Source organism: Trachypithecus francoisi, unplaced genomic scaffold, assembly GCF_009764315.1.
Source record: "Trachypithecus francoisi isolate TF-2019V2 unplaced genomic scaffold, Tfra_2.0 Lachesis_group8, whole genome shotgun sequence".
Lineage (NCBI taxonomy): Eukaryota > Metazoa > Chordata > Mammalia > Primates > Cercopithecidae > Trachypithecus > Trachypithecus francoisi.
Genome location: NW_022681473.1, coordinates 111,244,175 through 111,271,200, shown reverse-complemented (window position 1 = coordinate 111,271,200; position 27,026 = coordinate 111,244,175). Strand labels below are relative to the sequence as shown.

General features: G+C 41.7%; 1 protein-coding gene and 1 non-coding gene across 9 annotated transcripts in view; both read right to left on the bottom strand.

Moving 5' to 3' along the window:
- Positions 1–27,026, bottom strand: part of JHY (junctional cadherin complex regulator) — a 72,285-nt gene that overhangs the window by 19,127 nt on the left and 26,132 nt on the right. For 7 of the 8 annotated variants that reach the window (XM_033204345.1, XM_033204340.1, XM_033204342.1 and 4 more), the window contains 2 exons: positions 10,847–10,960; positions 625–1,283 (listed from right to left, as the gene is read on the bottom strand). In XM_033204345.1, the coding sequence (XP_033060236.1) occupies positions 625–1,283; positions 10,847–10,960 (773 nt within the window). The remainder of the gene's footprint in view (positions 1–624; positions 1,284–10,846; positions 10,961–27,026) is intronic. The other variant, XM_033204346.1, reaches the window with a different exon arrangement.
- Positions 8,887–9,026, bottom strand: LOC117081924. The gene has a single exon (XR_004436381.1). It is a non-coding gene; the product is annotated as a U4 spliceosomal RNA (small nuclear RNA).

Below are 27,026 nucleotides of genomic sequence, written 5' to 3'. Positions count from 1 at the left end.
GTTTCCTCCAAACATTACTTGCAGCCCTCAAAAAAACACTGATGTTTTTTGACTGGGTCCCTCTGTCCTTGTCTCCCTCCAACATCTAGTTTAACTACAGGGGAAAAATAGAGGAGACAGGGAAGAGGAAAAGAAATCCATCAAAAGTAGACTCTTGGCTGGGCACTGTGGCTCACACCTGTAATCTCAGCACTTTGGGAGGCCAAGGCGGGTGGATCACTTGAGGTCAGGTGTTCGAGACCAGCCTGGCCAACGTGTTGAAACCCCATCTCTACTAAAAATACAAAAATTAGCCCAGTATGGTGGTGAACGCCTGTAATCCCAGCTACTTGGGAGGTTGAGGCAGGAGAGTTGCTTGAACCCGGGAGGCGGAGGTTGTGATGAGCCAAGATTGCACCACTGTACTCCAGCCTGGGCAACAGAGCAAGATTCTGTCTAAAAAAAAAAAAAAAAAAAAAGTGGACTCTTTGAGGCAGGAATCAGAGCTAAGGAAGTTGTTAGGTGAACTCTTCTTCTCACCTAGCCATCCTTATGAATTCCCCTTGCCCTTCTCCCTCTCCAGTTTTTCTGCAGCAGTCTCTGCTTTCTCCTCTAGAAAACCACTTGAGAAAAGGGAATTCTTACCATAACATTTCTAAGTTCTTGTATTTTGTCTCTGTGTAAGGCTGTTTGGGTTGTTTCTTATTTTCAGTTGATCCATGAACATCTCTGTGATAAAGCAGCTGAGAGCCTTTCTGGCTCAGGAGCACGTGTCTCTTAAAGGAAAGTTCATTAAGGTTGTTCAAATCCATGTCAGAAAGGGTGTGTAGCTGCTGGTATGAAAACCTTTTCTCTTCTTGGTCTTTGTGTCCTCTTTCTTTATTAACATTCAGCCCAGAGTCATATCCAGTAGAGTTTTTATATAAGACCTTGTCAAAAGCCTGTTTTGGTGGAGCAAATGTATTGGAGGTTTCTTTGAGATTCTGGCTCCTAAGTGCCCTTGAAGCTTGTACATCATTGTTAGAGGCATGCATAATCACAATCGATTCAGGCTTTGGTGAAATATCAAGAGGCTTATTTTGGTTCTGTTGCTGCCTGGGAGGGTTATTCTGGTTCTCCGGACTGGCAGTCACCTCTTCCGTTGTGATAGACTTCAGGCCATTTTGGTGTTTATGCTGTTTTCGAATCTTGGGCTTGGCTGGTCTTCTGGAAGGCTGATGGTCATTCACGGTTTCAGAAGGCTGCCCTCTTGGTACACTGCTTGATTTTGTGCTTTCATATTGAGACCAGTGTTCCTGGTAATTCTAGAGAGATATTTTTGGTTAATGTAAAATCAGAAGACTGGCACTCTTCACAAATTTTAAATTAGTGTTTTTCAAATTGGGGACTGGGAAGCTGACTACAGAACCGAAAGCAGATACAGAAAAAGTAGAGGGTTTTTTTGTTTTTTGTTTTCCTAATTTCAGGGCATTGGAGAGTTAATAACTGAGTGATTCCTCCTGGAAATTTAGGATTATAAGCCCAGAAAGAAACAGAAAGCTTAGAATGGGCTTTATATTAAGGACAAGTCTTTGGCTTAAAAGTTTAAGTTTTAAAAGTTAAGTCTTTGACTTAAAAGTGTCGCCAACTTGGGGGATGGGGTGGGGAAGCTTTACTTTGAGAGATACGGAGAAAGTACAAACGTGAATCTACGTCACAATATATAAGCTTATTTTAAGTAACATGAATATTTTTTTAAATCTTAACCAGAAAACACTAATAATTTGCTTTATAAACCAAGTACAAATCTAATATTAAATACAATTCAGATGATCAGATCTTTTTACCCATGCTGGTCAGAAGCTAGAAATGACCTCTTCACCAGATGAAACAAATTAGATTTTATTCAGAGGATTATAAAAGAGTCTGTGCTGTGATAGGACATCTGTGAAACCACAAGGGTTGTTTTGCTTCTGTTCCTCAATATAGCCTGCGCTTAGGCAATCAAACATCTGGGGGAAATATTTCAATTTCAGAACAGTCTTTATGCTTTTCAAAGTCTCCTAACAACAAAATGTACTCCTGGTATAATAGATACACTATGTAACTATATTGTGCTATTGCCATTTAGAAATATTTTCCAAGGAATAAAGCACTCATTACTTTGCGAAAAACTGGCTGAGTTAAGAGGCCTTTGCAAAGAATGATTAAATGCTTACTGAAAACAGTAGGATGACCATATCCATCAGTGTGTTATATAACTGCAATATATTTCTTCCTTTCTGAACACATATATTTTAAAAATCTCTTTAGCTTTTATCTATAAAACATTAACTGAAAAATGCAGCAGTTGGATGAATGATTATTTTAGTTTGCTAGAAAGAATGATCAAATTACTGTGATAAGAGTTCAGCTTTGGGCCGGGCGCGGTGGCTCAAGCCTGTAATCCCAGCACTTTGGGAGGCCGAGACGGGCGGATCACGAGGTCAGGAGATCGAGACCATCCTGGCTAACACGGTGAAACCCCGTCTCAACTAAAAAAAAATACAAAAAAACTAGCTGGGCGAGGTGGCGGGCGCCTGTAGTCCCAGCTACTCAGGAGACTGAGGCAGGAGAATGGAGTAAACCCGGGAGGCGGAGCTTGCAGTGAGCTGAGATCCGGCCACTGTGCTCCAGCCTGGGCGACAGAGCGAGACTCCGTCTCAAAAAAAAAAAAAAAAAAAAAAAAAAGACTTCAGCTTTGATTTCTCGTTTCTGATACATTCTGATACAACCACTAAGACTCATCCTATTCCTGTATAATATTAAGCAGTGTTCTATTTCTAGTGAAATCACGTTATAATGATAATGTTGATTGTTAAATTTAAAATAGCAATATACAATGTTACTTATTATATCATATTTTTAAGACATAATGACTTCTAATTTGAAATTTAGAAGCTGTTCTTTTGAGAATTTGAGCTTTCTAGGGGATTGGCCAGGCTCTGATTAGCTCCTACATACTTTAAATTTTTACTTGTGGTGCTCCAAAAAAAAGGGAAAACTTATTTTCTGTATTCCAGGTAAATTCCAGGTATTCCTCTCATGCAGTAAATTGAGTTACTTGGGGAAATGTGGGCAGGAAGGTTCTGCAAATACATAGCGCCAAGAAAATCCTTTCTTGTAATGGATCCAGAAAATAATTGCTATTTTTTTTTTTTTTTTTTTTTGAGACGGAGTCTCGCTCTGCCGCCCAGGCTGGAGTACTGTGGCCAGATCTCAGCTCACTGCAAGCTCCGCCTCCCGGGTTCACGCCATTCTCCTGCCTCAGCCTCCCGAGTAGCTGGGACTACAGGCGCTCGCCACCTCGCCCGGCTAATTTTTTTGTATTTTTTAGTAGAGACGGGGTTTCACCGTGTTAGCCAGGATGGTCTCGATCTCCTGACCTCGTGATCCACCCGTCTCGGCCTCCCAAAGTGCTGGGATAATAATTGCTATTTTACAATGTTATAGGTGTGGTCATGGAACATAGCAGCTCTTTTTATGACTGGCAGCGCTGTTCATGAAGATCAAAAATGCCCCCCTTGACTGTGACCTAAAAATATTAATTGATGCTGATAATGTCATTCTTTTGAATATTTGTTCAGCCTTTAACTCACTAGAGAAGTAACCAGGATGCTGCCATCTAAATGTACTTTCCCTAGTTTTCTCTCTTAATTTTCACCAAAAAAGAAAATACTAACTTCTCAGAAATTTCTTGGGTACTAGATCTGAAATCCTGGGTTACCACTTGATCCTAATCATGTTATTACCTTTGCTGCTGACAATCCAGATCACAATAGCACACTTCACAGGGCGCTTTGACAACAAGGCCAAGGACTCATCATTTTATGAAACTTCAATTGTCTCAAGTGTTAAATCTTCTATTCACATAAATATAAGTGCCTAGAGATGGCATTTCAGTCCTCAGAAAGGAAGCCATTTATGGGCTCAAGACGATTTTTCTCACCTTCCAAGCAGCCTACTTGAGATCTGTGGTTTACTAAAGATTTATTACCCTACAATTGGGGCATCAGGTGTCACTCTTTAGGTGGCAAGACCTGAGTTCCCTGAAGTTAATATACAAAGCCATTCTCAGACGATTTAATCTCCATCAGCACTGAAATCCTCTATTCCATCCTGCTGTCACTGGGGTTCTTTTGTTACTAACACTCGCAATCAGTACATACCCCATGCACTTAGAATAACTGCTTAATGGCAGTAGGTTTTTGTGTCACACATGGAGTGTTAGCATGGGGGGATCCTGATGCCTAATGCTGGGATGATCATTTCTTAGTAGGACTCATCCTCAGTTATTAAGTAATGCTCATTCATACTGTGCCACCCAAGAGAACTTTGTCCCCAACCCTGTGAAAGGCAGCACCTGCTTGTTTCTCTTTTATGACTTTTCCTTTCACATGTCATAAGCAGACGGGACAATGCCCACTCTGATCGCAATCAAAAAGTTCATCTGCTTCAACACAAAAGCCACCCCTGCTCTTAGTTAACCTGACTCAACCACGGAGTCCCGAGAGTTGTGCCTGGGCTCCGAGATCAGCTCTAAAGTGGAGAAATCTCTATTGTGTTCCGCTTTTCTGCTGTGTTTATGAACAATAAGACATGAGTACTTTAAGCCTGAGATACAAATTCCATCTGACAATATTAAGAGAATCTCAAGCAAAAATATTAATTGGCTCTAATTTTCTCTGTGGGTAAGGAAGAACTCTGTGTTCAGATGAATAGAAGCAGCACAGATCTATTGACAGTGTTGGAGGCAAAACCAAATTAACAGCTTTTTGGAAAGGTTAATCAGGATTTGATTGCAAGGGCTTTCATATTAATTAGTAAGAGATCCTACATATCTCTAATACTATCATTATCTTTTCTTTGCCTGGAAAGCTAAGAGTTATTTTAGAGGGGTAAGAAAGAAAACATCCTATTTATCCTTTTGAAACATTACTTACTTGGGGAACCTCTTATATTTTTCTACTGACATGTTTCTTGCCTGGTGCCATGGTTTGAACGTCTGTGTCCTCCCTAAACTCGGACGTTAAATCCTAACCCCCAAGGTAATGCTATGTAAAGGTGGGGCCTTTTCAAGGTGACTAGGTCCGGAGGGCAGAGCCCTCCTGCATGGGATTGATGTCCTTATAAAATAGGCTCGAGGAAGCTCATTCACCCCTTCCATAGTGTGAGGACACAGTGAGAAGGCGGCACCAATGAACCAGGAAGCAGATCCTCACCAGACATGGAAACTGCCAGTGTCCTGCCCTTGGACTTCCAGCTTCCAAAACTGTGAAAAAAATTAATCTCTGTTGTTTCCAAGCCACCTGATCTATGGTATTTTGTTATAGCAGCACAAACAGACTAAGATACCTGGTTAAGATCTTAACCAGTGGGAATGTGCCCGTCACATTGCCCAGCAAGAGTCCTGAGCCTTATACATACTGCATTCAGTCTGGGCCCACAACCTGAGCGGGATTCGGAAAACTCGTGAAGATTCACAGGCAAGCACAAAGCGATTCAGGACACTAAGGCCTATGTGTCAAGGTTAAATGAAGAGAGATTACTTGGCTTCAAGTGAAGGCTCTAGGCATGGATAAGACTCTTTTTTTTTTTCTTTTTCTTTTTTTTTCTTTTTTGTAATTTTAGTGGAGACGGGGTTTCACCGTGTTAGCCAGGATGGGTCTCGATCTCCTGACCTCATGATCCGTCCGCCTCAGCCTCCCAAAGTGCTGGGATTACAGGTGTGAGCCACCACGCCCGGCCAAGACTCTTAAATAGAATATGATGATGACTTGGCTTCAAGTGAAGACTCTAGGTGTGGATAAGACTCTTACATAGAATATGATCATGACCATCATTTTCAGTATTTTAAAAGTAAAAATACATAGGCTGAAATGGTCTCAGGCATACCTTCTCTCTTTCCTCGCCCTCTCTCTGGTTTCTCGTTCTTTCTAGCATGTAAATGTATTTAAGTCTCTCCCATGAAAAGAAGGAAAGAAACATTCACTTGATGCCATTCTCTGGTTAAATCCTATCTCTTTCTTGGCCAGGCACAGTGGCTCACACCTGTAATCCCAGCACTTTGGGAGGTCAAGGCGGGTGGATCACTTGAGGTCAGGAGTTTGAGACCAGCTTGACAAACATGGTGAAACCCCATCTCTACTAAAAATACAAAAATTAGCCGGGCATGGTGGCGTGCACCTGTAATCCCAGCTACTCAGGAGACTGGGGCAGGAGCCTCACTTGAACTTGGGAGGCAGAGGTTGCAGTGAGCCAAAGTCATGACACTGTACTGCAGCCTGGGTGACAGAGCAAGATCCTGTCTCAAAAAACAAAAGCAAAGAAAAATCTATCTCTTTCTCAATTCACAGCTGGGCATCTTGATGGTGTAGACTGTACTGCTCTCTGCTCCCCATCTCTCATGCTGACCTCTGTCCCCTGCCATAGAGCGTTCCTTCTCCCCATCCCGCTGAAACTGCTCTGTTCAGGACATCAATAAACTTTTAGTCACCAAATCCTGTGGGCACTTTTTTCTTGAACTTTTCATTTTCAAGTTATTTCAAACTTACAGAAAAATTGCTAGTACAGACAACTCTAAAAGATTCTTATCCAGATTGAACAATTTTAAACATTTGGTCACATTTCATTGTTTTCTTTGTCACTCCACACATAAACACACAAATATACACCTATATACAGATATGTAATTATTATTGTTTGCATTTTTGGTATTTAGCTTTTCCAAGCCATGGAGCCTTCCTTACATATGAGTTTCATGTGTAATGCCCCTTGCACGGCACCTCACTGCTGCATACCTGCTTAGATTGTGAACAATGTCTTCTTCAGTCTGAGTCCTGGGATGCATGAGGCAGACAGCAGCCCTTACCAACTATGTCAACTTTTCCCTCCCTAGACCACAGAAACAGCAGCCAGGGCTGTCATGGTTCCTTGTTCCTCCTCCCACTTTCATACCTTTGCCTGCATTTGTCCTTCCACAGGGAGCGGAGATACTGACTCCTATCAGGGGTATTTCTCTGTCTTCTTAGGGCAGAATTAGGTGCTCTTTTAGTTCCACTGCATTTTGTACCCACGTCCATATTGCTGCATTATAATGATTACATAACCGTGTTCCCACTAAAGTATTGAACTCCTAGAGGGGAGGTACTGCTTTAAAAAAAGATAACCTTGGCTGGGCAGTGTGGCTCATGCCCGTAATTCCAGCACTTTGGGAGGCCGAGGTGGGCAGATCACCTGAGGTCGGGAGTTTGAGACCAGCCTGACCAACATGAAGAAACCCCGTCTCTACTGAAAATACAAAATTAGCTGGGCGTGGTGGCGCATGCCTGTAATCCCAGCTACTCAGGAGGCTGAGTCAGGAGAATTGCTTGAACCTGGGAGGCGGAAGTTGTGGTGAGCTGAGATCGTGCCATTACACTCCAGCCTGGGCAAGAAGAGTGAAACTCTATCTCAAAAACAAACAAACAAAAAAACAAACTTTCTTCAAGTTTTATTTATTGTTTTAAAGAATTTTTGTTGTTGTTGTTGTTGTTTTCATATCTTTTGGGCCAGGCACCTAATCCACAGTGCCTGGAATACAGTAGATAGTCAATAAATATTTTGTTGTGTTAAATATTTTGATTTTGCATAAAGATATTTCGCATTAGTGAGGGTTATTGTTGTTAGGGTAGGCTTATGAAACTTTGAAAATCATTTTTCAAGAAAAAAATTTCAAATGAGGCCCATTTTCCCTTGGAGATACACTAAACAATCTTTTTATCTGTATTTTGTATTTTGTATTTTTTAGAGACAGAGTCTTGCTCTATTGCCCAGGCTGGAGTACAGTGGCATCTGTAACATCGAATTCCTGGCTTCTAGCAATCCTCCTCCTTGGCCTCCTAAAAAGCAATAGGATTATAGGCATGAGCCACTGTGCCTGGCCCATGATCTTTAAATGTATCTTTAATCAGTCAGTAAATATTTATTGAGCATCAGTATTGGGCAAAGCATTGTGGTAGGGGATGTAGAGAAAAATACAATCAGTACCTTTAAAGATCTCGTAGTATAGTGGGTACAAAAGAAACACAGGCGCAGTGGCTCAGGCCTGTAATCCCAGTACTTTGGGAGGCCCAGGTGGGTGGATCATCTGAGGTCAGGAGTTCAAGACCAGCCTGGCCAACATGGAGAAACCCCCATCTCTATTAAAAATTCAAAAAGTAGCTGGGAGTGGTGGTGGGCACCTGTAATCCCAGCTACTCAGGAGGCTGAGACAGGAGAATTGCTTGAACCTGGGAGGTGGAGGTTGCAGTGAGCCTAGATCCTACCACTGCACTCCAGCCTGGGCAACAAGAGCAAAACTCCATCTCAAAAAAAAAGAAACAAAGGCAGCAGCTAATGAGACATGGTCAAATATGGCAGGCCCTGAGCCAGTGGTCCAGACTATAGACACAGCAGGAGCTGAAGGCAGAGGAGCAGGGTGAGAGAGGCTGGAAATCTCCATGCAGAGGTGGCCCTTGAGGAGGCACTGAAAAGAAGGCACTGGGCTTGGGTAGTTGAAGAGGAAAAAGAAAGGCAGCCTGAAGTGTCTGTGTCCCAGAGTGCTGGGCCGGTGTGTAGCATGCAGTGGGCAGTCCACAAATCCTTTCCACCTAAAGAATGGGAAACATCCCTTAGGCCATTCGTTGTTATTGTCATTTTAGGTCTAACACTTTTTAGATGTTTTGCTCCATGTCTTCATTCAGGAATGGGTTATAAGCACATTAATTACAGTATACGCAAAGAATAAAAAGCATTCTTTTGGCTTTCTTCTGATTTTCTTCTGTACAAAAGTTTTACTGCCTCTGCCAAAGATCATGCCATCAATCAAGCACTGTGATTTTACCTTGGTTATTATCATTTTTTTTTCGGTCTTCATAGAGACTATCCAAAATTGCCAATGCTGGCTATATTTCAAGTCGTCACGGCGGATACTAGGAAAAGTTTTAAGTTAGCAATAATCGCACCTTGTATAAATCTCACTGGTTATGATATTACCACTGGGCAAAGCTTTTTACCTTGATCTTTTTATCATTAGCTGAGAATCCTATGGGTTTCCTTAGTGACAATTATGAAAGCTACAGGTTGCAATAATCTTACATGCTTCAAATGTATTTTCTATAATAATTTAAATAACTAGACATACATGGTCACAGAATTCTAGCATTTTGCAGCTGTGATAGACCTTGAATCCTTCATTTAATAAAGAAAAAACTTAAGGCTTTGAAAAAATTGAGATTTGCCCAGTCATGCATCAAGTAAATAGCAGGTTGAGGCCCAGAAATTCATCTCTTGTGACCCAGCCCATTATCCATAATGCATGGCAAACCTTAAGGTATTTCCTTTGTCCCCAGTTCCTGTTGACCAAGCTCCCCTGGCTCTCTATCAGGTCTGGTAGTGGATCCTGTCCTCTACATCCCACAGTCATGAGACACTTCAGTCCCCATCATCTTAACTTCTAGGTGTGGCCTCACTGGCATCAACTTTCAGGAAGCTCTGGGTGAATGAATTTTTATTTCTTTTTTTGCAACTCTTAAGAGCGGCCTGGAGGCCACTGGGGAGGAAAAGAGATGATTCGGGCTGTCCCTTCTTTCTAACCTCTCTGAAACTGGGATAAAACTTATTATTATGTTTTTACTATGTTTATCACCGTACATAGTTTTAACTGATGTCAACAGGCTCTACAGGTTCAGTAATTTCAAAGGACTCATCTCTTCTTAGGCAGGGATAAAACCTGGTCCAAGGGTGGCTCCACATACACGGGTCAAGAAAAACCTGAGCTTCTAGTGCTTTTTCTGTCTTTTCCTTTTTTTTTTTTTTTTTTGAGATGGAGTCTTGCTCTGTTGCCCAGGCTGGAGTGCAGTGGCATGACCTCGGCTCACTGCAACCTTCGCCTCCCAGGTTCATGCAATTCTCCTGCCTCAGCCTCCTGAGTAGCTGGAACTACAGGTGTGTGCCACCACGCCCAGCTAATTTTTGTATTTTTAGTAGAGTCGGGGTTTCACCACATTGGCCAGGCTGGTCTCGAACTCCTGATCTTGTGATTCACCCACCTTGGACTCCTAAAGTGCTAGGATTATAGGCATAAGCCACCGGGCCTGGCCTAATCTTTGTATTTTTAGTAGAGATAGGGTTTCACCATGTTGGCCAAGCTGGTCTCGAACTCCTGACTGACCTCAGGTGATCCACCCGTCTTGGCCTCCCAAAGTGCTGGGATTACAGGTGTGAGCCACTGTGCCCGGCCTTTTTCTGTTTCTTCTAGAAAAACAGTGTGGGGAATTTCAGAAAAATCTTCCTGAAATCACATTTATGATTTCAAAGTAGTACACCCATGGCCAAAAAGGATGTCATCATGCTAAATGATCAGTTGGTAAGTTTTTATACTCTGAAAATGAGGGTTTGGTGAGGCTCTGGGAGTTCCCATCCAGTTTTCAGGCATAGTGTCCCCATTGTCTAGGAATAATAAGTAACTGCCAACTACAAAAGGAATCAGACTTGGGAGCAGCACAGAATTGGACAATTCTTTGGAACTGTGATTTTTCCTGCATGTCTTTCCATGCCTTCCTTCTGTGTGGGATTCTAACTCAGTATGTTGAAAGTGTGAAATGATTGTTTTCTTCCAGCAAACAGAACCCTTGGAAAAACAGGTAGGGTTGGCTGGCTGAGCAGGCAATGGCTCCTCTGAGCAGAAGCCGGTCTTACCCGTAGGAAAGTGGGTAATTATTCTCAAGCATAAAAATAAACCCTTAAGTGATAAGAACTCAGTCACGATCATTACTTATATTCAGCAGTATTGCTTCAAACACACTTAAAATGCAATCTAGCAGGTAACCTTTAGCTGTTGTGCTCTTTGATGCCATTTGTCTTCAGGATCGATGGCAGCATTTTCAATTTCCTTGGCATTCTGAATAGACGTCTTGTCTGTTACTCTGACGGGGTAGGAGATCTAGGTAGGTAAAACACATACAGCATGTTAACTGGATTCATTTTAGTCTTAGAGCCATGGGACTCAAGTCAGTGCACTCTAGAAAATGGTCCTGCTGGGCTAGGTTTTATTTTCAGTTAATTTCAAGGATTCATCAGGGACCTGACTGTTCCCAAGGAAAATGGGAATAAACAATGTTTTATCTTGCAGACACGAAGAGAAAACTGGTGCCTTAAGGTCAAACTATTACTTACTTTACATGCTCAATACATACTCAGGAGACCCAATTTTAGAACAGTTATCTGAACTGGATGCAGCAAGTAACGTTTGATCATGCCAATAGAAACACCATGAAATAACACTACACGCTGAGATGATGACGACAACAGAAATAACAATGTTTTTACACGTGGAATGCTCGTGGTGTGCCAGCATCTGTCCTAGGCCCTTAGCACACAACGTTCTCAGGTAATCCTCACAACCACCTTATTAGGTATGCATATGTTATTACTCCCTTTTTGCAAATGAGGAAACAAAGGTACGGAGAGGTTAAGTAATTTGCCCAGGATCAACAGCTAGTAAGTAGAAGAGCTGGGTGGTCTTTCTCTGGAGCCTGCACATGCAACAGTGTTGCTAACTCGCTTATTAGAAATATCCTAGACCTGCATGATTAGTAGTTTTGGTACTCAGAGAATTTGAATAATGTAAAGTTGGTGGTTCTCACCTTTAGTTAGATATTAGAAAAACCGAGGAAATTAAAAAAAAATACTAATGCCCTGATCCCACCTCAAACCCATTAAATCATAAGCTCTGGGAGTGGCCCCAGATATCAATATATTTTAAGAGTTCCCTATCTACTATTTAAAAAAAATTTTAAAGTCCAGACGCGGTGGCTCATGTCTATAATCAAAGCACTTTGGGAGGCTGAGGCAGGTGGATCACGAGGGCAGGAGTTCAAGACCAGCCTGACCAAGATGGTGAAATCTCCATCTCTACTAAAAACACAAAAATTAGCCAGGCGTGGGGGCCAGTGCCTGTAATCCCAGCTACTCGGGAGGCTGAGGCAGAGAATTGCTTAAACCTGGGAGGTGGAGGTTGCTATGAGCTGAGCTCATGCCACTGCACTCCAGCCTGGGCGACAGAGTGAGCCTCTGTCTCTAAATAAATAAACAAACAAACAAATAAATAAATAAATATTAAAAAGCTCCCCAGGTGGGTCTAATCTGCATCCAGGTTTGGGAAACATGAATGAAGGCAGCTACACAGGATTAGGTCCCTAAGTTATTTAAGGGCCCTTCATTGCCTCCATTAGTTACCTGTTTTAAATCAAGAAAATAGTGTCTGTGCTATGTGACATTCTAGCCCTCAGGATGTGCTGCAGGAAGCAAACTTAAAGCTGTGCAATCTTTTTTTTTTTTTTGAGACGGAGTCTCGCTCTGTCGCCCAGGCTGGAGTGCAGTGGCCGGATCTCAGCTCACTGCAAGCTCCGCCTCCCGGGTTCACGCCATTCTCCTGCCTCAGCCTCCCGAGTAGCTGGGACTATAGGCGCCCGCCACCTCGCCCGGCTAGGTTTTGTATTTCTTTAGTAGAGACGGGGTTTCATCATTTTGGCCAGGATGGTCTCGATCTCCTGACCTCGTGATCCGCCCGTCTCGGCCTCCCAAAGTGCTGGGATTACAGGCTTGAGCCACCGCGCCGGGCCAAAGCTATGCAATCTTAATGCTGGAAAAGATTCCGGAGATAATCCAGTTCTCCAGTACATCCACACCATCCCTGGTAGATGTTTACTCACTGTCTGCCTAAATTCATGCCCCATGTCCTGGCAAGACTTACCTGTTTGTCAGTATTAGTATGTTTAAAGATCTTCTATGGGTTGAGGAGGAGAAAAGAAATCTGTTTCATGCGTGATGAACATATTGCTCCCTAATTGAGCGCAACCTGAATGCCACAAAGCTCTTCCTTATATGCGCAGATATATGTCTCTGTATTTTCTATGCCTCTGGCCCTCTGGAATAACACAGACCAGACTAACCCCTTCTTCAGACAACAGTTCTGCGCGGGTAGAAGCTGACCCTGGTCTCCTGTGAGCCTGCTCTTATTTAGAGGACCGACTGTCTCATTCCCCTGTGTGGCAGTACTCAGGTCAGCCTCCTCTGCCCACTCTCTGTTCCACTGCCTAGAAATGCTGTTAAGTCTCTCCCCTCAGAACTGATGTAATTAGTTTTAAAATTTAGATTTAGGACTTTACATGCATTTTGTTACATTTCCTCTGGCGGGCTGTGTAGTGGAGAAGCAGCAAGGTGTATGACTAGAAAGAACTTGGGTTTTGGGATCTGTCCTGTTTGTGTTCAGATCTTCTGTCTGCTGTTTACTTTGACTTCAGACTTGTATTCAATACAGAAAGAGGTAAAATATTTGTTAAATATTAAGTGATAAGTAAATATTTGACAACGAAGACACCCTCATTCCTGACCACTCAGTGTGGCTTCCCTGTACAAAACACAACATGTTGTTTCTTTTATTTCAGGTGTAACCTTACTTCTCCCGGAGCTGTCTCTATTAACTTTGCTAAAGTAACTATCACAATTACTGTACTTATATATAGAGAGAGATAGGCCAGATAGACAGTGTGAACGTTTGAATACTTAAGGTTAATTGAAAGTGGGGAAAATGTAAAAACTTTTTAACATTTTTGTGCTTGAATTTTCATTCCTAAAACACGAAACAAAAACAGACTATTTGATCATGGAATTCTGATTACAAATGGAACTAATCACCAGGTTTTGAATGATTAACCTACATGGCAAATGGAAAACTTCACATCATGAAAAAGTTAAACTGGTGCTGAAATGAAAAGCTTAGAACTATAAATGAGCTATTTCTCTTCTTTCTCTCTCTCTCTCTTTCTTTCTTTCTTTTTCCCCCAGATCTTGCTCTGTGGTCCAGGCTGGAGTGCAGTGGCACAATCTTGGCTTACAACCTCCGCCTCCTGGGCTCAAGCGATTCCTCTGCCTCAGCCTTCCAAGCTGCTTGGACTACAGGCATGTGCCACCACGCCCACCTAATTTTTGTATTTTTAGTAGAGACAGGGTTTCACCATGTTGCCCAAGTTGATCTCAGACTAATGGACTCAAATGATCGGCCTGCCTCCTAAAGTGCTGGGATTATAGGTGTGAGCCACCAAAGCCGGCTATTTATCATATTTCTATCTCAGTCCCTCTCACAGTGCTAGTTCAAGATGAAACACTAGATCATTATAAAAGTATTAGATTTCACAACTTTTCTCAACGTTATGGCAAAGGTTTCAATCCCATGTGACCATGATGTTCAACAGAAACATGACTCATTTAAAAGAAAAATCGACTCTATCTTGGAGGAGAAATGAAGGTCAAGAGTAAAAAACCTAACTAAGCTGACTTAACAGGCAAGGAAATCATCCTTTTCAAAACTCAAAGTGGGGATGACTCAGAGAAACTGTCGTCTGGAGCCTGGGAAAAAAGGAAGTTGAACTCTTTCATAGATCTGCCATGAGGATGCTGATTCCCTGACCAAGCTAAGTGTCTAAGAAATAAGGGGACTTAGTTTAGTTAATTCAGGTTATTACTGTTGATACTGTTTGATTGACAATGATGGAATCTCTTATATAGCACTGGTGAAAAGTTTACAAATGAAAAATACAGTGTCCCACGCTTCCTCTTCCAGAAAATGTAGGATAAACAATATTTCCCTCCACAGGCTGTTTTGGTAGAACACAGCGGCTGAATCACCCCAGTGAGATCCCTGGGCAAGTAAAGCATACTTTTACATTATCTCTTTCAAAGTGGAATGGGACACAACCTCTGCCAGCTATTTTTTTTTTTTTTTTTGTGAACCATTCTATTAATACCAATCAAATCGAGAAAATGATCAAATGAAATTGCATTTTGAGCATCATAAGCTGTGTAATGTCTATTCTGTTAAATTGGGGCCTATAATTGCTTCTCTACTGAAAAGATACAACAAAGACAGCAATCATGGCTTGTCATTATCCCAGACTAGAAAACCGGCCTTTGCAGGGAGGACTTCAAAGGCTTGTGGTTCTCGAATTGCATTTGGCTGCTATTGTTGAAGCGCAGGCAATCTTGATGAGGTGTTTACACTGAGGTAAGGCGCAGAGCAGAGCGGCTGAGTGCCTGGGTCTAGAGCCATTAAAAAATTGTACATTATGTTCCTTGCTTTGAAGTGAGGGTTTGTAGGTAGGAAAGCAACTCAGATTGAGTACAGCTGAGCTAGATTGGGCTGCTACTTCTTGCTCAAAGAAACTCATCAGGTTCTTAGAGAATCAGACAGCACTACAAAAAAAGTTGATGCTTTACCAAGAGCTGTATGTGAGTCGAATCTGCGTAAAGACACACTGAAACATGTTTAAATAAGGACGTTACCATTAAGTTCTGCAATCACTGGAGGTTTTGCCTTTTTTCCTTTATATTGTTTTTACCACTGACCTTATGTTCAGATGTTGTGGGGGGGCCCACATTAATTTATTGGGTTCTTTGTTACTCTCATTCTTTGACAGTATTGACAACTAGCACATATCCAAATTAAATAGAGTTGATTTTTTAAGTAGTGTTAGCTTACCATCATTCCAACACCTATTATTCAATTCCCTGCTTCCAGGCATAATACTGGATTCAGTGAGCATTTCTCGATTAGCTTGGCTAAGGAGTGAGCTGAAGTATTTATTTCTCTACCCTATTTCTAATATACCTTTCTGTGTGTCAATTCACACCTGCTCACGGCAGCACTGCTGCCACCTGTGTTTATACACAGCAAGCAAAAGAGGCGGAGACACAATGATAGAAATTGTCTGCCAGTCTGCCATTGTGAGGCTGCAACCCTGATATCTAGCACAGCCATTTCAATGATCCAAAGGTTCGTATTATTCAGCTGTTTAGAGGCAAAGGACATGAAATATTTTGGCTCTGCTGTTGGCCATAGTCTCCATTCCTATAGATTGCCTCATAATGTATTTAGCATGCACATGTTCAGTGAGAACTGGATGACTCTGAAACCCTTTTTTTTTTTTTTTTTTTTTTCATATTTTTAGTATAGACGGGGTTTCACCATGTTAGCCAGACTGGTCTTGAACTCCTGACCTCAGGTGATCCGCCCACCTCAGCCTCCCAAAGTGCTGGGATTATAGGCGTGAGCCACCATGCCTGGCCATGAAACCTCTGAATATATTTTTTTCTACATTCATTTTCAGCATCAGATACTTGAACTTTAAAAAGCCCCAAGCTAATGGTCAGTCGCCTACTTAAAAACCCTTCAATAGCTTTCCATTACCCTCAGTCTTCAAAGACTTACAAGGCCCTGTGGCCTCGGGTTCCTGTCTACTTCTTCAGCCGTGACCCCTTGCTCTCTTCCTGCTGTACCTTTCAGCTTTGCTGATGCGCCGGGGCACTATTGTCTCTGGGTCTTTGCATAGGCCATTCTTTGCCTGGAAATTCAGTTATTTAGGGAATTTCTTTGCCCCTTCACTTCACTTACTCTTTTTTTTTTTTTTTTTTGAGACAGAGTCTTTCTTTGTTGCCCAGGCTGGAATGCAGTGGCATAATCTTGACTCACTACAACCTCTGCCTCTCAGGTTCAAGTGATTCTCCTGCCTCAGTCTCCCAAGTAGCTGGGATTACAGGCGTGCACCACCATGCCGGCTAATTTTTGTAATTTTAGTAGAGATGGGGTTTCACCACGTTAGCCACGCTGGTCCTGAACTCCTCACCTCAAGTGATCCACCACCTGAGCCTCCCAAAGTACTGGGATTACAGGCGTGACCCACTGCGCCCGGCCCACTTCACTTATTCTGACCCATCCCATCCACTGTTCAGCCTTGGCTGAAATGTAACTTTTCCCAGAAAGCCTTCCCTGCCACCCCAGAGGCAGCTACAATAGTTGCATCTGAGCTGATGGCCTTAGTACTCTGTACTTTTCTTTTGTAACAAGTATCACCCTGGTAATTGTTTTTTTTTTTCTCCCTCTGCACTGTAAATTCCAGTCAGGCAGGAAAAAGGAGGGACCATGTGCAGGGCTGTCTTGCTGTATGGCTCTAGGGATACTACTCATCTGTGCTATGCTCTGAATGTGCCTGGCATCTAGATGGTCAATAAATACAACGACATGAAAAGATCAATCTGGGTTGCTCACTGAACTTGCATTTATATCAGAATACACATAATCTACTTGTTTATCTGGTAGGATGTGTGGTTTATTTTAAAGTCAGGTAGCCAGCTGTTGACAAAATAAGGTGGAAACTAGAACTTTATCTTCCATTCCACTCTCCCTTGTTCCCAGCTTCAGTCCCTGAAATTTGCATTTGCTACTCCCTCTTCCAGAAACCTTCTTCAAATATTCGTATGGCGGGCCCTCTCACCTCCTCCATATCTTTCTCAGGGAGACTCTGCCTCATAGTCCATTTAAAGTTGTGATTTCCCACCACCTCAGCCATCCTTAGCAGTTCTGCCCAGCTTTATATCTGTCTTTACCTCCTTAAAATATAGAACTTATCATGCACCAATGCACTAATTTATCTGTTTTGTCTGTTGTCCATCTCCTACCTCAGGAGGCCTGGGATTTTTGTCTGTTTTTGTTCAGGGATGTATCCCAAGCACCTATGACAATGTCTGACACATAATCATCTCTTAATAAATATATGCTAGGCTGGACGCAGTGGCTCACACCTGTAATCCCAGCACTTTGGGAGGCTGAGGCAGGCGGCTCACTTGAAACCAGGAGTTTGAGATCAGCCTGGCCAATATGGCAAAACCTTGTCTCTACTAAAAATACAAAAATTAGCTGGGTGTAGGTGTCTCATGCCTGTAATCCCAGCTACTTGGGAGACAGAGGCATGAGAGTCATTTGGACCCAGGAGGCAGAGGTTGCAGTGAGCTGAGATGGCGCCACTGTATTCCAACCTGGGTGACAGAGTGAGACTGTGCCTCCAAAATAAGTAAATATGTAAAATAAAATAAATAAATATATACTAAATGAATAATGGCCTTTTTCAAGAATGTGAAAGAGATTTTTAGGAATAGCTCATATAACTTAGAGAAAGGTTGATTATCCAGCAATCTGAACTCTCCCTAACAAACTGAGAATATGTAAGGGTGACCTCTGAATGGACACATTAGAGATTAAAAAAAAAAAATTTACAAAGCTCACACATTGCACTGACATTGCTCCATTACTAAAATTCTTCAGTGAATTCATACGACTGAGAGGAAAGGCCTAACATTTTAGCACAGTGGTTTTAAAATTTCAGCATGTATCAAAATCACTTGGAAGGCTTGTTAAAACACAGATTGCTGGACCTCACCCCAGAGTTTCTGACTCAGGATTTGGGATGGGGCCCAAAAATCTCCACTTGTATTAAGTTCCCAAGTGATGCTGATGCTCCTGGTCCGAGGAACACAATATGAGAGCTTCTGCTTTAAAATGACATATAGGGCCTGCATGAAAGACGTCTGACAATTTCTCTAATCTAAATATCCATATTCTCATCCTCACAATCTAGCCACATACAACTACAGCACTATCCACCTTCTCCTTAACTAACTCACTGGATGAAGTGACATTTTCTAGTCTTGAAGATATCCTGAGGCCATAGCTAAATGCTTACGGCTGCTAGGCTCTCTCTAGTACACCTTGGTACTTCTACTTCCACTTGTTGAGTTGTATGTTTACCAAGAGTCTTTTCCATTTGTTCCCAAACCTGTTTATTCCTACTGTACCTGTTGTTAAAATTATGAAATTTATGTAAAGATTAGATAATCTGAAGAAATCTGAGCATGAATAGAGAGGCGTTATATTCATGAAAACTTAGTTAAATGATTTAGAATGACCCAATAAAAGCAAATGGCAAAATAACATGTTGGGGGCGGGCGGGGGGAACTGTAAAAAATTAGGGGAAACATTCACCACAAAAACCTAGCGATTATGGCCAGGTGCAGTAGCTCACGCCTGTAATCTCAGCTCTTTGGGAGGCTGAGGTGGGAGCATCCCTTGAGGCCAGGAGTTTGAGAGCAGCTGGGCGAAACCCTGTCACTACTAAAAATACAAAAATTAGCTGGGCATCGTGGCAGGTGCCTGTAATCCCAGCTATTCAGTGGCTGAGGCATGAGAATTACTTGAACCCGGGAGGCGGAGGCTGTAGTGAGCCAAGATCGTGCTACTGCACTCCAGCCTGGTTGACAGAGGGAGACTACATCTCAAAAACCAAAAAAAAAAAAACAAAAAACAAAAAGCAAAAAAAAAAAAACACACACACCCCTAGAAATTATGTTCTTAAATTGTTTCTTAAGGTTTTTTAAGTTTGTACTCTGCTCTCAAGAAATCAAAACTGCAAATCATAGATGCTCTCAAACTGATGCAAGAGAAACAATGACACTCCAGTTAGTAGAATCTGCACTGGTAGAAAAGACCTTGGCCCCTCGGTAAAAAAAAAAAACAAACTGGTGAATCAGTGTATATTTATATAGTTTAAGTGAAACTCAAGTACTTATGGTATATAGTTATCATTTTTCATATCTGCTTTAACCAATTTAAAAACAATTTTATTAATATATAATGTTTGTACATATTTATGGGGTATATGTGATATTTTGTTACATATACAGAATGTGTAATGAACAAGATATTTGGGGTATTCATCACCTCCAGTATTTACCATTTCTTGGTGTCGGGAACATCTCAAATGCTCTCTGCTAGCTACTTTGAAATATACAACACATTTTTACTAACTCCAGTCACCCTAACTTTGTTATGGAACATTGGAATTTATTTGTTCTATCTAATTGTATGTTTGCACCAATTCATCAACCTCTCTTCATCTTCCCTACCCCTGAGACCCTTCCCAGCCTCTGGTAACTATCATTCTACCTTTTACCTCTGTGAAAACTTTGATTTAATTGACAAACTATCAGTTCCTGACCAGCAGTATGGAGGTTTCTTCTGTACTGACAGCTTTCTACTGAAACAGTGTTCTTTCACAACTTCATGCCATTGACCCTGCCCCCTTTGCCTGCAGTGCCCTTACTACCCACTTCCACCTGTTAACTTCTACTTTTTAGGGCTGGCTCATGCCTGTAATCCCAGCACTTGGGAGGCTGAGGTGGGTGGATCACTTGAGGTCAAGAGTTCAAGACCAGCCAGGCCAACATGGTGAAACCCCGGGCTCTACTAAAACTACAAAAATGAGCCAGGCGTGGTGGCAGGAACCTGTAATCCCAGCTACTTGGGAGGCTGAGGCCGGAGAATCCCTTGAACCCGGGAGGCAGAGGTTGCCAACAGTGAGCCGAGATCGTGCCACTGCACTCCAGCCTGGGTGACACAGCGAGACCCTGTCTCAAGAAACACAAACAAAAATACAAATAAAACAATACCCTTCTTCGTTTTAAAGAATCAGTTCCATGATTGCCTTTTGTGTGAAGCCCTCTCTGACTTCCCTGGACAGTCAGGCACCTTTTCTTCCAGGTTCTTTGGGACCTTATCTGATACTAACACAGCAATTTTCACTTGGCATTGACTGTTTACATGTCTGCTTCCAATTCGGCCATAAGCTCCTTAAGAGCAGATACAGACAGCAGCAGAAAATTACCGCAGACTCATAGCAGTCTGGGTCATTCAACAAAGAGGCAAAGAAGCGATCACATTGCCATAGCTTCTTACTTTGCTACAGAATGGTGCAATATGACCCGTGTAAGGAAGCATAGAATTATTAGGTACGCTAGGTACATTTTGAAAACTATCCTTAAAAATGATGAAAATGATAGAAATTTATGTTAAATTTCTGGTTTTCAAAGGGGCATGGTTTAGTTTTGTGGATTTTTAAATTTTATTTTATTTTTTCCTTTTGAGACGGAGTCTCACTCTGTCGCCCAGGCTGGAGTGCACTGGCGCGATCTCGGCTCACTGCAAGCTCCGCCTCCCAGGTTCACGCCATTCTCCTGCCTCAGCCTCCCGAGTAGCTGGGACTACAAGCGCCCGCCACCTCGCCCGGCTAATTTTTTGTATATTTAGTAGAGACGGGGTTTCACTGCGTTAGCCAGTATGGTCTCGATCTCCTGACCTCATGATCCACCCGCCTCGGCCTCCTGAAGTGCTGGGATTACAGGCGTGAGCCACCGCGCCTGGCCGGAAATTTTCTTTCTTATGGATCCCTCTTCAATAATGCCAAATTAATGAAGTGTCACTCTATAGATCATACAAATTGGTAGTTTAAGCAGCCAAGTGCTGAACAGTGCACACAAGAAAGAGGCCTTAAAAATGGCTTGTATTGAAAAAAATCATAAAGTTCAATTGAAATTATGCTGTCATAAGTAAGTGCTCTTGTAGTAATAGCAGAAGGCAAAATAAGAAAATTTATCAATCGATGAACATCTGTAGAGTTCCTATTCTGTAGAAGAATAATTTTTATAAGTATAATAGGATAGGTGGGACTCAAAATACCACCAACCTGGAAGAATCCTATAAGAAAAGAATTCTATGTTTCTAACCAAATATAATTACAAAAAGATGACCATAACTTAAATAAAGGTAAAGCTTAATCTTATAAACAACCAAAAGTTTCACTAAATTTAAAACTATGAGAAAGAGCAATATATCCTTTAGGTGGTAACCTTCCACATTAGGAGACTGACTGTAAATTTAAACCAAACATTCAATAATAAATATAACTTATATTTATATAGGGCTGTAAGATTATAAAAAGCTTTCACATAGCATATCTCATTTGATTATCTCAACACTCCTGAGTCTGTGGTATAAGGCAAACGTTTGTAATTTTAATGAGGAAGAATAAGACTCAATAAGAGTTTGTGATTTGCCATGGCTCCAAATGGGACTCAAATCAGGTCTTTTGACTTCAAATTCTGGTGTTTAACTGCACAAGTTCTTGTTAATCCCCACCTCTGCTTTTTTTTTTCTTTTTTCATTTGGAAAACAATGAAATTTTGTACCAAAGAAAAACTATTTAAAACTTACATTTCTTCATCAAATATTTAGCTAGTGCTTGCTGTACGCCAGGATCTGGGAATTCAAAGATGAACAAGCCCATGATCTTAAGAAGCAGTCATCTGTACATGATGAAGACAGAGCACTGCGGAGTTATGGGTTCTGCAGGAGATGTTCAGGAATGAGGGATGTGATGGAAGGAGGATCTTCAAAGAGCCTTTACAAAGGCAGAGACATATGAGCTGAATCTCAAAAGGAGAATAAGGTTTTCCTAAGCAAACAAGCCAAGGCAAGAGTAGCCCATCAGCATGAACAAAGAAGGGGCTAAAGGAAATGCTGGGTCTGGGCTCCGTAAGTTCCTGGAGTATGGCCAGGCGTGAGACACAAGTAGGGAGTGATGCAAGATGAGGCTACAGGAGCAGAAAGGAGCCAGGTCAGGAGGGGCCTTTCGTACCACTCTGAGAGTTTGAATTTTATCTTGAAGGTAACACGGTGTCACATTAAGCAATGTTGAAAGAATTGCCCTATGAAATTGTCCTTCAAAACTAAAGTACCAAATATATGATCCAGGGTTATTAATAAATTCCTTATTGTAAAGTGTAAATATTTGAAACAGTATCTGAGACCACATGCAACTGTTAAATACTGTCAACTAGTTGCATACAAGATTGTAGGGTTCTGTAATCCCTAGGACAGTGTTTGACTGACGGGGGACCCTCAAGAGATAGCATGGTGAGTGTGCGGTGTGCCTGGATAGGCCGCCTAGGTAGGCAGTCTTTTGAGAGTCTTACCATCGAATGGCCTCCTAGGGCATGTGGACATTATTGTTTTGCCTGCACTTTGTTCTTACTCTGTCTGAAGTTATATCTCTTTCATTTTGAGGCAATGTAGCCTTAAAAAAGGAGAAAGCTGGTCGGAAGGGCCTCTTCCCTGAGTGGCATCTTCTCCTGTGGTGTAAGGAGTGCCTAGTGGTAATGAGTGTCTGCCCCGAGTCGGTAGCTTGGTATACATTCTTCAAATAGCCCTCCAAAGCATATCATATATTCCTTGTTTGCTTCCTCCATATATAGATGAGGAAGGTGAGGGGAGATTTATTTTTATTTATTCTTAATTTTAATTCTTTTCTCCTTTTTTTGAGACAGGGTCTTACTCTGTTATCCAGGATGGAGTGCAGTGGTGAGATCCACTCACTGCAGCCTTGCCCTCCCAGCTCAAGCGATCCTTCTGTCTCAGCCTCTGGAGTAGCTGGGAATACAGGCATACCCCATTGTGGCCAGCTAACTTTTGCATTTTTTTGGTGGAGATGAGGTTGAGCTGATATGGGCTATGCTGAAGAGCCAGGATTGAATCCAAGATTGACTCTTAAATCAGTATTTTGTTTTGGTTTTAGTTTTTCTCCCACAATATTTCGTTGTTCCCTAGCAAAAACGCTGCTACCAAGGATGGGGCCAATCAAAGCTCTTCCTCTAGATCTTGCATACTTTTCTCCTTCTCATCCATTCACACCTCCACTTGAATGATATGTCCTCAGAGAGACCTTCCCCAAGCACCTGGCTAGACATCCCAGTTTACTTTTTTTTTTTTTTTTATATGGAGTCTCACTCTGTCACCCAGGCTGGAGTGCAGTCGCAAGACCTCGGCTCACTGCAACCTCCACCTCCCAGGTTCAAGCAATTCTCCTGCCTCAGCCTCCTGAGTAGGTGGGATTACAGGTGCACACCATGAGGCCCAGGTAAGTTTTGTATTTTTAGTACAGACGGGGTTTCACCATGTTGGCCAGGCTGGTCTCCAACTCCTGACCTCAGGTGATCTGCCCACCCCAGCCTCCCAAAGTGCTGGGATTACAGGCGTGAGCCACTGCACCTGATCCTCAGTTTATTTATTAAAGTCATCACTTTATTAAATAAAGGACTTTATTCCCTTTCGTTACTTTTTTTTTTTTTTTTGAGATGGAGTTTTGCTCTTCTTGCCCAGGCTGGAGTGCAATGGTGAAATCTCGGCTCACCACAACCTCTGCCTCCCGGGTTCAAGTGAATCTCCTGCCTCAGCCTCCTGAGTAACCGGGATTACAGCCATGCATCACCACGCTTGGCTAATTTTGTATTTTTAGTAGAGATGGGGTTTCTCCATGTTGGTCAGGCTGGTCTTGAACTCCTGACCTCAGGTGATCTGCCTGCCTCGGCCTCCCAAAGTGCTAGGATTACAGGTGTGAGCCACATTACTTTCTTAAATACAGTTTATTCAATCTCTTTTGAGGTATTATCAGTATCTGAAATTATTTTGTTACATGGTTCTAATCTTTGCCGTATGACTGGAATATAAAGTCCTTCAAGATAGGAGCTCTGCCTGTCTTGTTTTCTGTTAATATCCCAGCATTGAGAAGAGTACCTAATATTTAATACATATTTGGTGCTCAATAAATATCTGTTGGCTGACTGACCTGCTGTCTCAGCAATAGCCACAAAGATGTGTTCATCGAAGGTAGGACTGTGAATTGTTTGTGACTTTATATTATCTTGACTATAGGCCATTCAATAACCATATCACATTTGTAAATGATGTCTAATTTCTTTCCAAGAAATTACAAGAAAAGAGTTGAATAACACGTATAAAGCATTTCTAACTCTTTTCTAAACCCATACTAAATTTCATCTTCATCAGTCTTTAAAGTAACATTAGAATCAAGATAGAAAGGTAGTTCATTTTTCAAAACACAGTTTTCTTTCACCGTGGATTACAAATGGACTCAAAGTGGAATGAGTTTCGGACAAATACTTTAGGCTAGTGAACAAATCATGAATAAAAGTAAGAACTGATTATTCCCCAGCGAAGTTCCTGCCTGACCGTGATACTTAGGTGCCCTCTAGTGTGTGTTGGTTTTTATATCGGTTCCTCGCTTCACACATCATGTGATGAAGATTTTGTCATGTATTCAAAGGTGATTTTTCCAATGTATTTTAATGTACAATCAGCAGATCTATGCAAAATGGCAAAAGATTGCAGAACAATTGACTTTAAAAATCAACAGTTCTACCCTAAGCATTAATTACAAGCATAAAATGCAATTTAGGAGGGTGAGCAATCGGGGGTGTGAAATTATATGGGTTACTGCAAAATTTATATTATAAATGTCTCCTCCTATTTTTGTTGCGATTTTCCATTTTAATTTTTAAAAGGTAATACATAAGCATGGTTCAAAATGAATAGATTTGAAAAGGTACACAGTAAAAAATTGTGCTCCCGCCCATTTCCCCTCCACCCCTTACAATTAACTACTTTTGTAGCCTTCCACAATTTCTTATGCATGCCATGCAAATGTAATATATATTTTTATTCCTCTGTATTTTTTTGTTTTTGTTTTTTTTGGAGACAAGAGTCTCACTCTGTTGCCCAGGCTGCAGTGCAGTGCTGCCATCTCGGCTCACGGGCAACCCTGCTTCCTGAGCTCAGGCAATTCTCATGGGCCTCCTGAGTAGCTGGGATTACAGGCACCCACCATGACACCTGGCTAATTGTTGTATGTTTTAGTAGAGACAGTGTTTCACCATGTTGGTCAGGCTGGTCTCAAACTGCTGACCTCAAGTGATCCTCCTACCTCGGCCTCCCAAAGTGCTGGGATTACAGGCATGAGCCACCACGCCTGGCCCCTCTCCACTTTTCACATACTGCACCTTGAATTTCTTTCTTAATAAGAAATCCTGGTAAGTTATCCCTTATAGTTCATGGAGAGTGTCCTTATTTTTTTTTTAACAGCTGCTGTGTACTCTACTGTATGGATGTACCATAACTTATTTACTCCCCAAATGACAGATATTGGGGTGGTTTCCAATCTTTTGCTATTACAAATAAGGCTGAAATGAACAATTTTGTACAGATGTGATTTCAAAATTGCACACAAATATCTAGGATAAATTCCTGGAGCAAAATGTGTTGGGTCAAATAAAAATAATAATTTCGAACACTTTTATACTTACATGTATACCTATATATTTGCTATGGGCCTGTCACTGATCTTAGCACTCTCTATACATTTATTTATTTGTTTGTTTTATTTTATTTATTTATTTATTTATTTGAGACGGAGTCTTGCTCTGTCACCCAGTCTGGAGTGCAGTGGCGCAATCTCGGCTCACTGCAACCTCTGCCTTCCGGGTTCAAGCGATTCTCCTGCCTCGGCCTCCCAAGTAGCTGGGATTACAGGCACACATCACCATGCTCGGCTAATTTTTGTATTTTTAGTGTAGACGGGTTTCACGATGTTGGTCAGGCTGGTCACAAACTCCCGACCTCAAATGATCTGCCCGCTTTGGCCTCCCAAAGTGCTGGGTTTACAGGCATGAGTGACTGTGTGCAGCCTAACTCATTTATTTAATCTTCTTAATAAGCCTATGAGGAAAGTCCTATTATTGTCCTCACTTTAAAGGTGAGGAAACTGAGGCACAGAGAGGTTTAGTAACTTGCAGAGGGTCAGACAGCTAGCAGGTGGCAGTGCCAACCAACCTGGCTCCAGAGTCCATACTCTTAGTCATTATATTTTACTTTCTCAAGGAGTATATTTGTGTTTTAAGTAGACATTAACAAATTGTCCTCCATACTGGTTATACTAATTTATTCTCTCACCAGCTTGACTGTACTTTTTTGCCCACAGGGTCATTAAACTTACAGAATTTTGATAGTTTAATTACAGTTGAAAAATGGAATCCCATTATAGTATTAATTTGCATTTCTCTAATAGGCTGAGACTGGGTAACCTCTTATATGTGTAATAACCATATATATTAACTTTTCTTTGTTAACCTTCATTAACGAAGAAAAATACACAAAAAGTATAAATGAACAATTCACAGATTGTTCCTCTCATTGCTCTTAATTTCCAGAGCTTTCTTTATTATCCTTGCTTATTGACAGATTGTTCATTTATACTTTTTGTGTATTTTTCCTTGGAATTTGGTCTTTTTCTTACTGATATCTAGGATTTCCTGAAATCTCTACCAAAAAACACAAAAATTAGCCAGGCGTGGTGGCAGATGCCTGTAATCCCAGCTGCTCTGGAGGCTGAGGCAGGAGAATCGCTTGGACCTGGGAGGCGGAGCCTGCAGTG